We start from the raw sequence: 16252 nt of genomic DNA, 5'->3' as shown, positions 1-16252 counted from the left end.
GGCTTATACTTTATTATTTTTGTCTTCACCATTAAATTAAGGTCTCCATTCCCCAGCCTTGACTTTTGTGGTGAATGGGGCTGGGATTTCTTTCAAGGCTAACTTTGTCACAAAAAGCATGTAGCATGACTTCAAAGAAGCCAGACTTTGGCCCATATTTTTACTTTTTGATGCAAAACTGCGCTAACGCAGTTTAACGCCAAAAAAATTAGCGCCGGCTAACGCCATTCTGAAGCACCATGCGGGCGCCGTATTTATTGAATGGCGTTAGCCGGCGTTAGCTGACCGGCGCTGCCTGGTGTGCGTGAAAAAAAAATACGTACACCAGGCAGCGCCGGCGTAGGGAAAAATGGCGTTTGGGCGTCCAAAAATGGGGCAAGTCAGGCTGAGGCAAAAAAAACGTCTTAACCCGATTTGCGCCATTTTTTTTGGGCGCCCAGACGCCATTAACATGACTCCTGTCTTAGCAAAGACAGGAGTCATGCCCCCTTGTCCAATGGCCATGCCCAGGGGACTTCTGTCCCCTGGGCATGGTCATTGGGCATAGTGGCATGTAGGGGGGCACAAATCAGGCCCCCCTATGCCAAAAAAAATAATAAAAAAATACTTACCACAACTTACCTTCTCTTCCCTGGGGTGGGTCCCTCCATCCTTGGGTGTCCTCCTGGGGTGGGCAAGGGTGGCAGGGGGTGTCCCTGGGGGCTTGGGAGGGCACCTCTGGGCTCATTCTGAGCCCACAGGTCCCTTAACGCCTGCCCTGACCCAGGCGCTAAAATCCGGCGCAAATGCGGGTTTTTTAGTCCCGCCCACTCCCGGGAGTCATTTTTGCCCGGGAGTATAAATCCGACGCAATAGCATCGCAGTCATTTTTTTAGACGGGAACGCCTACCTTGCATATCATTAACGCAAGGAAGGTGTTCACGCAAAAAAATGACGCTAACTCCATGAACTTTGGCGCTAGACGCGTCTAACGCCAAAGTACAAATATGGAGTTAGTTTTGCGTCGAATTTGCGTCGAAAAAAACGACGCAAATTCGGCGCAAACGGAGTATAAATATGCCCCTTTATATTTTGTATGTGAATGGCATCTTACACTTTTTCTTGGTGAAGATTACACACGTTTTTAAAGTTGTCTCTTCATTTGTGAAAGGTTCAAATGCGCTGGTCTCAGATTATTCTAGCAAGTTCACTCTTTGCACTGTTAGCAACGGACTTATTCAGCCAGCACGAGAATCTCCATCTAGGGCCACGATGATGCACCACTGCCCACCGAACAGAACTGAGGCGGTTACGTATACCATATATTTCTAGTTAGCTCATTACAATTATCATTGCCCTGCATTTCTCTGGACCGCAGACCCGTCCTTTCCATGCAGACAGTAGCACTCCACTTGCACCACACAAATATTTCAAATGATGCAGCCTGCAAAACCTAGTGGCATAAGTCCTTGTTTTGTGTCAACTCGTGATATAGGGAAGCAGCAAGAAGCTATGATTTCTCATCTGTTCTATGAGTGTTGTGTGCAGAGACACACAGTAATCGAGAATGGGTCTGTGTATGTGTGATTAGTAAATTACCAACCATCCTAATCAAATGACAATAACACTTAACAGGGGAGTTTTCACATAAGTTGTGATATAGAGTGTCTGATGCATATTGCAACATCCCAGATTCACGCAGGAGGAGAACGTATTGAGGATATTCCCCAAAGCAGATGCATTGTTAGAGGTAATATGTCCTCCTTGTATACATCTCAGCCAGGTAAGGTGATAGCATCACCACTATGTTATGTTCTCTTTTCCTTCATCTTGACTATGACCTGCGATATTTCTTGAACTTTATTCTTTGACTTTTTCTTTGAGCCGTTTTTTCTATAATTTTTCAAAAAAGCTGTTTAAAATAAATAGCATCCAAAATTTCTGAATCTTTCACCAACTCTCTGCAGGTGACGGAGAAGACGACGAGACAGAAGAAAATGGAGGAGATGCAGCCACTCAAGTCAAGCCTGTTCTGTCCAAGGCCGAGCGGAGCCATATCATTGTCTGGCAGGTCTCCTACATCCCAGAGTAAGATCCTGCTCCGCTTCAGTGGAACCTCCTCACCCCAAACCTCCTGAATGCCAAGACCTACTTATCTGACCTCCTGCATTAATCCTACAAAAGGAAATCAACCCTGGTGGGGAAAAGAACGCGCAGCACCTCCTGCATCAGACTGATCCCCTGTGACCTTACAGCTTTCATCTTGGGCATTTGCATAGCCCTCAATCCTGATGCCAACAACCAGACATGGACCTTCAGTTCACTGTGCACTTCATTTGGTAATGCTACAGAAAAGGGGCCTCTTGACTGAGCACTATGCATTTCTAGCAGAAGCCCTTGAGGTTGGGGTTCACACAATGATTAAACAGCATATTTTCCCCTGAAGATGAGTGGGTGCAACACGGAGACGGAGATGAGTGTTCATTGCTCGTAAATACACTCTCTGTAGCACTAGTGTCACACCACCAGTGGACAAAGACAGATTGCTGCAGAAAGAAGAATAGACTTCAAATGCCTTTTCACAATTCCATCTTGGAAGTGAAAGAATGCAAGACTTTGTATAAGTTGGTCAGGGGGCAGGAGTGTGACAGGACAGAGGGTTGGGCTAACCTTTAAAAGTTATTCAATTTGGTGTCGCTGTACATATGTGGCCTGTTCAGAAAGCAACTGTCTCCCATCTTAAGAACTGAAAAGCGGTGCAGTACAGCCTAAACGTTCTGAATTATTTTCTTGTGGTTTGGAGACGAGAGGGAATACCTGCTGTGGGGTTGTAGTGCAAATGGTATTGATTTGAATGTTGTGAAACATCAACTTATACACAAACTCTTGCTGCTCCCTGTTTGAATCCCACATAATCTCTCTCTCTGGTTTACCAAGTACTCGGAGCTGTTAGGGGTATTTCAGAACACAGAATGTGAAGCCTAAATAGATCTTGTCATCGATTTCTCCAGGATGTTTGTACTGTGATTTATTCCGCCTTCCTCAGAGATGGAGACACCTATTCTCGAGAGAAGTGAGAGCCTACAGCGAGAGAGCAATTTTAGGAGCTAACCTACCATGGCTTTTTTTATTCTACCCACTAAATCTATGTTCCTTCTTATGAGTTAAGTTTAAAATTATTCTCGCAATGACAAAGCAATATTTTGTTTAGTAAATCAATGTTTTGATAAAATTCCAAAGGTTTTTAGATTGGCCAATATAGTTTCACGAAGCAGTGATCCTTACATCAACAGAGGGAATAACTGCAGGTTCATCCCACTAACTCCTATCAAAGGAATATAGACAAACAGAAAAAGAAAACACCTCCTAAAAAAGGGATGACATTTATTGAACAACAAATCTAGGGACCTCCGGACCATGACTATGTGACATTGGTTGCCAGTGGGTGGAGATTAACGTCTCCACATCCACTACTTTAAGAGAAGCACAGGCTAGTCTTGCAAACCTTAGAGAGAGAAATGATTAGTGCAGCATTAAACTGAATCCATTAGTGCAACAAATGTATTTATTTGTTTTAATCAACCAAGAATATCGGCTACAGCAGACAAAACGTTTTTCTAAGGAAGAAATACTGGCTATCAGTGCTGGGGTGCTTGATCCTCGAAGTTTCTTAGCTGCCAAAACCCCAAACCAAAGGGAAGTTGTGCAAACACATATGAAAGCTCTCGATTTGTGAAACACAAAATCAAATCACCATCACGCATTATCCATTCAGTTTAGGAAAGATTAGTTCTACGGCATTGTATCTTAAAAGTCAGGAAAGACATTATAAATCTTCATTTGTAGCAAAACGAGTTTCTTTATTGAGATTGGCAAATCTTCCCTAAAAAGAACATCTCAGCACAACCAGCCAACATGTTTTCTTCCTGTGCGGTGCTACATCAGAGTTGAAAAGAGGATACAGATACATTAAAAACAAATATACATAATAGCTACATAAGATAGTCGTATGAAATCTATCCTAAAAACTACCAATTGTTATAGTTTAATACAGATTGTTGCAGTGTCAGTGATTCAATATTGCAATCACTGGCCAATGTATATCATCAATGAAATGCCAGTATTTGTATTCATTCAGTCTCTGTATGATGCAATAAATAAGAAAAGAGGAAAATAAGGGATATAAAGAGAAGCAGTCAGTAGTCTCTGAATTATTTTTTTAGAACAAACATAGTATATTTCACATCGTCCTTTAGTTCGGTACTCACTAATTAGGTTGGGCCAAAACATTAATTGGGGATTCTGATTTAAATTAACACTGTGAAACTGGACATGCATACTTGTATGAGCCTTATTATGGCAAAATTATGAGATAATATACATGTGCACATATTCATGATGACTAGATACGTTCAGAAGATCAGAATGCCTTTTACTATTCATTTTCTTTTACACTAACTGTTCCAAGATGGTGCTTCGGAGAGGGTGAAACAACCATGCACTCATGGTCCCTGAATGGAACACAAAAGAAAATTGGTTATGATTACACATATGAGTTTAGAATGAATCTTTTGTAATTGGATACCGATGGTAGTTGGAAAACATGGTGTGAATTAAATCAGGCTACAATTAGTGATTTTGAAAGCCACTGGTTGAGGTAATATTTTTGTTTGCATCTCACTACTTTCAAAAGCATACCCTTCTCATGAACAAATACCTGGGTAGTATCAGGCATGTACACTATAAGGCTAATAGGTTCTGAAGACCTCTGCCAATATGATAGCGGTATCTGCAGCAATCTGTATGAATCTATATTAACAGTTTTTAGGAAAGATGTAATAAGATTATCCTATGATCTGTAACAATTGTAGTTACGAAGGATGATTCAATCTCATTGTTTTTTCACTAAAATGTATCTATGGTATATGGTTTTTTTTAAAAGAATTTATATCACCTTTTCAACCTTGATGAAGTTCCGCACAGAAACAAAACGTTTTGGATGAATGGGCTGAGATGTTCTTTTGCTACCAAAGATGATTTATGTTCTTCTTGACTTTGGTATTTATTTACTCGCAATTTTGTATAGCGAGGAGAACAAGGCTACTAGGGTACCAGAGCACTTTATATAAGAGCATAAGGTTCCCTAAGGTACAGCTTAGATAGAACATCTGTACAATAAAGAACCTAATAAAGTTGCAAAATCGGAAATAAATGCTAAAAGGGGTCGGTGTCCCTAAATCCTTAAAGTGTTAACTCAGACTTGCTGGGGAGCTCAGCCAACTCTTTAAAAAACTATAATGAATTGGAAGTTAAAGTTTCAATAACAGTTGCACCACTAACACCATCCTGAGGCCAGCCAAGACATAAATCGATCATTCAGTATGAAATAGCTTTTAGTTTGTCTGTCTTGTCTTCTTATCACCCAGGGACTACGTGCAGCTGGTACTTATTTTGTTTGTTTACATTGAATTATAATTCCGTTTTTAACGTACTGGTTGCGATTCTTCCCCATCCATTTAAAAGCCACTCACACCACAAACGTATCACCCAATCAGATCAACCACAATATCAAACAACAATAAGGGAAGGTACATGACTGCGAGCAAAGGGAAAATTCTACATGACATCTTGCCTAGTTTTATAGGCAGCCTGCCCATACTCGGAACAAACTGCTGTGACATTGATGGTGAATCAACAGAGCTGTACTAGAAGTAAGGTGGGGGCATCCTTGGAGCTTTGACACAGCTAGTAGGGTTTGTTTTCGTAGTGTCTCTTGATAAAGTTGAGAGGGTAAAATCTCATGTGAAGCATGCAAGTATATAAATCTAGAAGACTAATGTCAATTGGAAAGAAAAAGCTTTCTCTGCTGCACTGAAGGTTCATGTTGCCATTTCTAAAAACGAAGCCACACCTCAACCACTGATCACCTTAGATGAAGCACTCCAACACCTCCAAGTATCTCATTAGGTATACAGAGGTGTCCACTATGGTGGGAGTCCCACAGTTAATCTACGCCTCTTCCCGTTTTTCCGATACTTGTTGTCACTATATACTGCAGACTGAAGTAATATTTGTTAAGTCATTTAGGTGCCCCGGGGTCCTATAGAGAGTAAAAGACTTATCAAGTTAAAAAGTGGATTTTTCGTCCAAGAAATACCTTCATGTATATGGATCATTTTTTATTTAAAGGTCTTTGGAAATAAAAATAGAAATCTTTGAAATTACGCATCCTTTGTCACATTGCTTCTGTACTCTCAGTGGGACCCCAAAGCAAAGCCATTAGTTCAGAGGCTCATATGGGAGAGAGCTGTCACAGTACTGAGCAGCTCTTGCAAAGAGGACCCACACTAAAACTATTCTGCCATCAATACGTTTCCACTTTTGATCTAGACAACTAGAACAATTAAGTTTTCTTAATTAACACGAATGAAAATATATACAAAAATGAAAACTATTTAGAAAATGATTATAGTTTTACAAAACAATAATCAAAAAAACATTAAAAATAGTCAAAAACAACGTTCTTTAAGAATGACACTCTCCCCTCTAGCTATTGTGATAACACCTTCTTTAGGCCGCTGATTCAAAGCACTGGAAATAAACTGTACTATTTTAGTTAGACACTTTTCTTTTTTTTTTTTTATTGGGGAAAGTGGGCTCATAGGGGTTCCTTTACTCTTCAAGAACGACTTACAAATACACAAGGATATCCTAAAACATAATTTTCGAAAAAATTATCAATCCTCTTTTTTCGTCCTAAAATAGAGGCTTATCTATATAGAAGTAATCTAGTGTACTTCGTATGCCTGTTGATTAAGAGCTCCTATGTCTGCTCTACACGCCAAAGAACTGCCGGTCAGACAGACTGATATCCTAGTAGGGATACCATTTTGTGTGCAGGGTTATGGGGCGCAGTAGCATCTACGGACCGATAAACCGCAATCCCCCCCTAACACAGTGTTAAGTGTTTCTATGCAGCAAAGTCCCACACATACATAATTACTGTGCTCCAAAGGAGTGACATAGAAAGGTAAGATGTCATCTTCAACAACTCTACTCTGAACAGTTATCAGTACGCTCATCCAAAGATGCGTAATAAAGTAGCTTATCTCTGCCTCTCTCTCAACAGTCGTTCAAGCCATGTCCTTAACAAAAAAAAATCCAGTATAAAATGAGCAGGATATTTTTCAGAGCTACTTTAGCTTCAATACCCCATAGAGTACACCACGCTACAAGGCTTCCAATGGTCAACACAAAGAAAAATTGAAAAAGAAATCTAAAACCAGCTTGGTGACTTCTCTGTTGTGCTCTAGCCATCCAGGTTATCCTAACCCAGTGGCAGATCTTGTTTTTTTTTCAGCTCAGAGACACAAGTTGTTAGTAAACAGGTTAAGAGCTGCAATTCTGCATACACGATGTTAAAAACCTAACTCCATAAATACCATGAAACAAAGCTTACAGAACTATTTACAAACACTGTGGTGCAAGAAAAACATAATTCATGCTGAAACACAAAGAAAAACTGATTAGCAACTGTTTGTGAAAGTAAAAGGTTTGCTTTTACCCAAGCACATAAAGGCATGTATCAAGAAATAAAAGGCAACATGAGCGTACAAACAGAGGTGTGAAGTTGGAGAAAATCATTATCTCCCCTAGTGCTATAAGCTTTTTCCCTCAGTCCCAGGAATCCTGAATACATTTAGCCGTGTTTTAGTATGATACAATAGGAAATCATTATGACAAAAGCTTTGAAACAGAAGGTACACGTGACACAGGAAGATACTGAACACCATAAAGTAGGTGGTATACATAAAATGGCTTTTTATCAAGTGATGACACCTTAGATCCGAGACAGACCACCTTAGACGAACTGGTGATAAGACAAGAGGAATAAGATAGCAAACCTGTACAACTGATGTGCAATCCAGAAAAGACTATTTGGTTTGCAATGAATGACACAATGAGATAACACTACTGTTAGATGGGTGTAGATAACCAGTGCAGGATTATACCGCAAAAAAGCGGATATGTTATTGGAATGCAGGTCGAGATATTTTACAGCCTTGGTTTCCCTGTCGTTGTGTTTGCACCTAGAGAAATCTTAGCAAGCTAGTTTAAGATTCTGAGTTGAATAGAAGGCGGCAACACAACTTCCAAGACCAACTCTCCTCGGACAAAACCTATAACTCTACCTTCAGCTGAATGTGGTATAGTTTGGTTAACCTGTGTTTCTGTCTTTGCCTGGCAGTTAGTATATCATTACTTCCATGGGTAAAAAAAAGGGGAAATGATTGGTGCAATTCACCGCATTTGGGCAGGAAAGTCGGAGATTTTCCTGCATCACCCTCCAATCCGAGAGAGGTTAATTTCCCTAGCCAAAGATAGCTTTGAAAGAGCAGTTAGCAACATTTACCAGCATGCTCAGGATAACCTACTCCAAATCCCAAGACGAGTGAGGGTGGGCAAGCATATTGCATGTAGAGTCAGGGAATGTTGGACACTATAGCGGGCACTGTTGCTTCATCAAATAGGTCTGGTCGTGGTAAACTGTACTGATCTACACCTGTCAGAACTGGGCTTTTCCCAGATGTGTAGACTGAAAACTGAGACCATGGTGTTACAGTCAGGTGGACGCGTCTTGCTTGTGGAAATCAGAGTGCCCCGAAATGCAGCATTGATAGTATCACCTTGCCTCTAGGACATCAGTGCCTTGCCTCCGATCATGAACCGTTCTGAGGCTTAGGAGTCCTTTGAGTGGTATTTATTTAAAATTGACGGCAAGCCCCAAATAACTCAAAGTATTGTACAGTGCTTGATAACCTTATGTGAATCCAGCACTTTGGTTCTGTGGAGGCTCAAGTAACCAAAATGCAGTGGTGGTCAAATGATGCAAGAAGGGTAGGTTACTTGCTCCTTTATCTGCCTGCCCAACTTTGCTTCAACAAATTAACTCTGGAATATCTTCTGAGGCAACAGCAATTCTGAAAAAAATCTTCAAGACTGGGTTTGTTTTTGGCCCACTGGTGCTCTTGGTGACAGTGCTCCAAGAATCTCTGAGTCTACGCCTACGTAGCCATTTTACAGCATACCTGCCTTCCATTTAAGAAGCACATTCCCACCAGGCCTCTGTCCTGTTATGCATTGCCAGCAAGATGAAAGCTGAATGGCTTACTTCCTCCTGCCCCCAAAACTGTGATGTATGTAAGTATACTGTATGTTTAAACACAATTCTTCAAAGTGTCTTTTCAAGGCCTGTAAACAGCACTCTGTGTTTAAATTTGACGATGGCATATGTAAAGAGACTGCTATGTGAATACTCTCCTGCTTTTACTCCTCAATGCTATGTAATAATACAGGAAATCCATGCAACTGTTCTGTATGTAATAAACGTATCAACATTCTGAATCTGAGCAGTGTCTGCGTGTGTGTCTTGGATGTGCACACAGGTTTGCAGGGCAGGGAATGATTTCTATGAGGAGTGTTGACACCTTGCAATCTGTAGGCAACACTGTACGTCTGTTAAGTTTACGCAGCTTGGTCTGATCAGATGTGGAAAATTAGGCCTCGAGGATACAGGTGGGTACACACATTTATTTAAATACATGCAAAAAAAAAGGATGAAAGTTTGCAGAATATGTATTCAGTCCTAGAAATGACAAAACTTTAAATATGTTTTATGGTTGGGGTGTATTCAAAATGGGTGTCAATGTTTCCTTAGGATTGATTAACTCACTGCGTTTTTCGAGACCCAAATTATCTGTTGGTCATCTTCTGAATTTGCGTTTGTGTAATTTGAGTATAAATCCTTAATCCCTCAACATCTCTGAAACTGTCCTAAATTTCTCTCATGCTCTTGTATACTGTTTATCCTATTAGCACATCCTACTGGAACACCCCCGCAGCTGATGCAGGATTCATGATTCTCTGGAATACTGAAGCTGCTGACACTAGGTGAACAGCACTCTGCTGCCCCGACTGAGAGCTCCCAGGGTCACCTGAACCAAGCTGACAGATGTACAGGCGTTGATCAGACACAGAATAGTGTTGTAACTTAAGCAGCGTGTGAGTGAGTAAAGTCGACTCACGAGGTAGTCAGTCAAAAAATACTTTATTTGGCTGGCGTAGCCATAATAGATCTGCAAAGCTTTGTAGGAGGCTGGCCTGGCTTATAGTGGGTACCTGATGGTACTTAGACCTTGTGCCAGGTCCAGTTATCCCTTATTCGTAGATTAGTAGTTTTCTAGCAGCTTAGGCTGATAGAGTAGCAGAGCAGCTTAAGCTGAATTAGGAGACATGCAAAGCTCCTACTATACCACCTATTTCATATAGGTACTATATCATAAGAAACACAATACTCAGGGTTACTAAAAATAAAGGTACTTCATTTTAGTGACAATGTGCCAAAAATATCTCAGAGAATATACTCCCTTAGGAGGTAAGTAAATTTCACAAAATATACACACAAACCAAAATCAGGTAAGTAAAACAGTCAGAAAGTAGTGCAAACACTAGAATACAATAGGATGCAATAGGCCTAGGGGCAACACAAACCATTTACTAAGAAAGTGGAATGCGAACCATGAATGGACACCTAAGCTAGTGTAGTGTGTAGAGGGTTGCTGGGAGTGTAAGAAAACACTAAGGGTGTCTAAGATACCCCACCCCAAGACCCTGAAAAGTAGGAGTAAAGTGCTACTACTTCCCCAGAAACACACTAAACTTGTGATAGAGGATTTTGCAAAGACCACAACAGACTGCAAAGCACTGAAGACGGATTCCTGGACCTGAGGACCTGCAAAGGAAGGGGACCAAGTCCAAGAGTTGTGAAAGTGTCCAGGGGGGGCAGGGGCCAACTAAACCCCGGATGAAGGTGCAAAATGGCTGCCTCCGGATGGAAGAAGCTGAAGATTCTGCAACAACGAAAGGTGCTAGGAACTTCTCCTTTGTGCAGATGTCATCCCACGGAGTGCTGGAGGATGTAGAGTTGTTTCTTTGGAGAAAGACCGCAAACAAGCCTTGCTAGCTGCAAAGGTCGCGGTTGAAGAAAAAGGGTCCTGCCCGGGCCCAGGAAGGACCAGGATGTCGCCACTTGGGAGAGGAGACAGAGGGGGCCCTCAGCAACACAGAGAGCCCATGCAAAAGAAGGCAGCACCCGCAGAAGTCCTTGAACACGGGTTCAAGAAGACTGAGCACAGCGGTCGTCTCAACACTACAAAAGAGGGTCCCATGAAGCCAGAGGTCAACTCAGCGAGTTGAGCAATGCAGGACTGAGTGCTGGGGACCTGGGCTAGGCTGTGCACGAAGGATTCCTTGCAAAAGTGCACAGAAGCCCTAGCAGCTGCAGTTCACGTGGTGCACAGGATTACTGTCTGGAGAGGGGAGGCAAGGACTTACCTCCTCCAAATTTGGACAATTGGACCACTGGGCAGTCTGGGTCACTTGGGTCTACCACCTTTGTTCCAGGGGCCACGCTCGTCAGGATGAGAGGGGTCCCAGAGTACCGGTGATGCTGAAGTTTGGTGCCTGCTGGAGCAGGGGGAAGATTCCGTTAACCCATGGGAGATTTTTTTGTGGCTTCCAGTGCAGGATGAAGGCAGGCAGCCCCCAAAGCATGCGCCACCAGGAAATAGTCGAGAAAGCCGGCAGGATTAGGCACTGCAATGTCGCTGGTAGTCTTCTTGCTACTTTGTTGCAGTTTTGCAGGCGTCCTGGAGCAGTCAGCAGTCGATCCTTGGCAAAAGTTGAAGAGAGAGGTGCAGAGGAACTCTGGTGAATTCTTGCAAGTCGTTATCTGAGGAAAAGCCCATTGGAGACACCCTAAATAGCCCTCAGAGGAGGACTGGCCACCTAATCAGGTAAGCACCTATCAGGACGGGTCTCTGACGTCACCTGCTGGCACTGGCCACTCAGAGGCCTCCAGAGTGCCTTCACACCTCTGGATTCAAGATGGCAGAGGTCTGAGACACACTGGAGGAGCTCTGGGCACCACCCCTGGGGTGGTGATGGACAGGGGAGTGACCACTCCTCTTTCCTTTGTCCAGTTTTGCGCCAGAGCAGGGACTGGGGGTTCCCTGAACCGGTGTAGACTGGCTTATGCAAGGAGGGCACCATCTGTGCCCTTCAAAGCATTTCCAGAGGCTGGGGGAGGCTACTCCTCCCCAGGCCTTAATGCCTATTTCCAAAGGGAGAGGGTGTAACACCCTCTCTCAGAGGTAATTCTTTGTTCTGCCTTCCTGGGACTGGGATGCCCAGATCCCAGGAGGGCAGAACCCTGTCTGTGGGTTGGCAGCAGCGGTAGCTGCAGAGAAAACCCCAGAGAGCTGGTTTGGCAGTACCTGGGGTCCATGGGATTGGCACCCCAATACCAGATTTAGCATGGGGGAACAATTCCATGATCTTAGACATGTTACATGGCCATATTCGGAGTTACCATTGTGAAGCTACATATAGGTATTGACCTATATGTAGTGCACACGTGTAATGGTGTCCCCGCACTCACAAAGTCCGGGGAAATGGTCCTGAACTATGTGGGGGCACCTTTGCTAGTGCAAGGGTGCCCTCACACTTAGTAACTTTGCACCTAACCTTCACTAAGTGAAGGTTAGACATATAGGTGGCTTATAAGTTGCTTAAGTGCAGTGTAAAATGGCTGTGAAATAACGTGTGCGTTATTTCACTCAGGCTGTAGTGGCAGTCCTGTGTAAGATTTGTCTGAGCTCCCTATGGGTGGCAAAAGAAATGCAGCAGCCCATAGGGATCTCCTGGAACCCCAATACCCTGGGTACCTACGTACCACATCCTAGGGAATTATAAGGGTGTTCCAGTGTGCCAATTAGAATTGGTGAAAATGATCACTGGCGTATAGTGACAATTTTAAAGGCAGAGAGAGCATAAGCACTGAGGTTCTGATTAGCAGAGCCTCAGTGACACAGTTAGTCACTACACAGGTACACACATTCAGGCCACAAACTATGATCACTGGGGTCCTGGCTAGCAGGATCCCAGTGAGACAGGAAAAAACAAACTGACATACATGTAATGGGGGTACTATATCAGGCAAGATGGTACTTTCCTACAAGCATACAGTTCAAATGCAAACAGAATAAGTTGTAAAACAATTAAACAAGAAACACACAAACCTTATATCATTTCTAATCCCAGATGAGTGACATATATAATTATAGCATGACAGAGAAGTTCAGTATTCACACACTGCATGTATTTAAGACTGTCTGGCAGATCTGGTGTTATGAGTGCGTAAAATCAAGTCGTAAAATTTGAGCTCTAGGGGTAGTATAAAATCTACATAAACATAAAATGAATAAAAGACTGCTGACTGGTATTATCACAAGGACAACAGGGTAGAGAGGAAAACCACCTGCTCTGTTGTGGAAAAGCAACAATGAAATGAGCTATATTCAGCCTAAAACCAATTTAGACCAAATCTGTGCTGTTGATTGGAAATCCACACTAAATATGGCTTGAAGCATTCAGGTTCAGTTTCAATAATCTGGAGATGATAGCATCCAGTTGCCATAGCCCGTGACTTATTGATCCTATTTGAGTCACTATTCGTTTTAAAGTGGGAGTTTATGCAAATCTTCGAGCTGCTATCAATTTTAGTAGGAGAATGAAATAGATGTAGTACGCCAAGATCTCAAAAATATTTTCTAATATACGCTAGCCAAACAATAGTATTACCATTTTCTAGTTTAATACAATCTGCAAGAACTTGAATGGAGTATTTGGCGAAAGGGGGTCTCCCCAAAATTTTGCCCACAGTAAAAGGGGTGCCATTTTAATTGCATCCTCGATGTAAGGAAGGCCAACCTCAAGTGTGGATAATAATATTGGTGTTACTTCGTAGGACAGCGAGCAATCTGGCAATACATTTATTCTCAGCCCTTTAAATACAGACAGAGTTCACATAACCCCAGACTCTGGTCCCATAGATACCCAAGGATAGGAACTTGCCTTTGTAAACGGAAATTAGTTTTTTGATATGGTTTTGTTTGACTTTCTTGGAAAATTTAAAAAATGGCGTTGGCTGCGTTATCCATTTTAAGCCCTCTCTTTGCCATAGTATCCAGCATAATCTTGAGGAAGTTAAAGTTAGTAAATTTAGTATTGGGAATCTCATCAATGGTAGACCTGTGGGAGCGGGTATTTCTAGAGCCAATGTCGTCATAAATGATTTCTTATGGTTGACCCTTAACTTCAGGTTCAACGAGAGCTGGATCACGTTTGCAGCATACAACAATAACACAGCATCGTCAGCGAAGAGAAATACGTGCACTGATCGGTCCCCTATCCTAGGCAGGTCCTTCCCTTTAGACTGTACAACTTGATCAAAGTGATTAACAATAAAAAGGAATCGGAAGGAGCTATAATGCACCCCTGTCTGACCCACTTATGAACCCTAAAATGGACGCATACTTTCCTGAAGGGCCCAAACTGACCTGGGCTAAGGTGTCCCAGTGTAAGCGCTTAAGTAGCTCAATCAAGGAAATAACTACCCCAGCTATGCTCATTTAGTCCTACAACTTGCCCCTGTCCCCAAGGTCAAACCCACTGGAAAGGTCCATGAAGGCTAGATGTAATGAGCCTCCCTTGGCCTTAAGTACTTCCCCGTGATCAGGAGCAGGTTGAGGGACGGCCACACCATGCCCACACCCAGTCGGAAGCCAAACTGCACTTTGGAAAGGAAATCTTTCTCTTGAGCTCAGTCTTCCAATTTCTGGAGGATCACCCTACCAAAGATTTTGGCGGAGGAGTCCAGCAACACGATTGGGCAATATAATACGTTGGATTTCCTCTTTCACCCTTCTTAAAGATGGGGACAATGGTGGATTTCCTCCAAGAGCTCGGAATATCAGCTCGGAGAGCAGTACAGAACACATTTGACAACAGAAAAGCCCAAAAGGATGTGTTGTATCCAAAAACATCAATCGGAACCCCATCTGGACCCAGTGCCCTGCCTAAGATGGCCATTGTAACATAACTGACATCAATAGAAAAGGCGAAGGAGTTGCTACCATTCCTAGAAGGGGTGAGAATGTTATCACTAGCTAAGGGGACCTGAAACGGGAGGATTGAGGGTCTTAGCCTAAAAAATAAAAAATAAAAATTGAAAAGTGCAGTAACCAGCCGTCTGAAGAATCATGACAATAAATTTTCGAGGTATATTCATCTGAGAAGTAAGGATGATTTATCACCTCCTAAAAGGGCTTGGAGTCCCTAAATCTGCAGAAAGTAAATCCTCACATGCCCTCTTCTCTGATTTCCACCCTCTTCGTTTCAATTGTCATCTCATAAACCCTCCCAGTTTGCCTAATCTCCTCAATGTTTTTGGGGGAAGACTTAATAGGCAACTTTAGGTTCTGAGACGCAGCCAAACAGGTTGAAGAACCATAGTTGACAGGAGGTTCAAAGAAGGTTTATGAAGGTTTATACAGGTCATTAAAACTACCCAGGGCTAATTGTGGTTCGGCTGAGTCAGAGGCAACACATCACATCCTCTCCCCTATCATTTACTAACTCAGCAAAGAACTTTTCAGAATCCAAGTTTTTCCATTTGATACGTATCCTCCTCTTTTTACTGTGTTGTAGGTCAATATGGCAGGCAGGGACATGCAGTTCAATGTCAGGACAAGAACCAAAATTAGTGACTAGGATATGGTCGCTAGGGTTAGAGAACTGAATTGTTGATTCCATAACCAAGGGGGAGAGGTGAGAGGAAAATAAAATAAAAATCAATGGCTGATCCTCCACTTCTCCCTGTAAAGGTTGGCGGGGGCACCACACTATCCTTGACAAATCCAGATAAAGCAACATACTATACTTATAAATAATCTGGTTCAGAGCTTCCTCATAGCGGTTGTGCAAAAAATTTGATTACTCCTCCCCCTGCCAATCCAATAGGCCACATATTGTATCTCCGGGAAAAGGACAGTTTGAGATGGTAAAATCACCAAGCCATATGATGGCCATTTAAGTGGGGCAATTCTCTAAGAAATCGGGTATAAAGCTATCTAATTCCCATAACAGTTCAACTGGGCGATTTACAAAGAAATGAAAATACAAATTTATCAAAAGAAAAGTGAGTAAACCAGAAAAACTCACTGACAATATTGATACCAGGGGGTACACTGGAGGTCAACCATTGTTACATTTCTTAGATTGAGGGAAATAGGCACACCTAACCCACCCTTAGGGCGGAAAAACAAAAAAAGGTACAGCTGAAACACAAAAAGATTGAAAATCATTTACATAA

The 16252-nt window shown here is 42.4% G+C and overlaps 1 protein-coding gene across 6 annotated transcripts in view; it reads left to right on the top strand.

The window, feature by feature from the left end:
- MAPK8IP3 (mitogen-activated protein kinase 8 interacting protein 3) overlaps positions 1–6203 on the top strand; it is a 729083-nt gene extending 722880 nt beyond the window's left edge. For all 6 annotated transcript variants that reach the window (XM_069210571.1, XM_069210567.1, XM_069210566.1 and 3 more), the window contains one exon: positions 1947–6203. In XM_069210571.1, coding sequence (XP_069066672.1) covers positions 1947–2071 — 125 coding nt within the window. In that variant the 3' untranslated portion in view covers positions 2072–6203. The remainder of the gene's footprint in view (positions 1–1946) is intronic.
- The last annotated feature ends 10049 nt before the right edge of the window (positions 6204–16252 follow it).

Source organism: Pleurodeles waltl, chromosome 10 (assembly GCF_031143425.1).
Source record: "Pleurodeles waltl isolate 20211129_DDA chromosome 10, aPleWal1.hap1.20221129, whole genome shotgun sequence".
NCBI lineage: Eukaryota > Metazoa > Chordata > Amphibia > Caudata > Salamandridae > Pleurodeles > Pleurodeles waltl.
The sequence above is the reverse complement of the archived record's forward strand: the minus strand, read 5'-3'. Positions and strand labels throughout refer to the sequence as shown.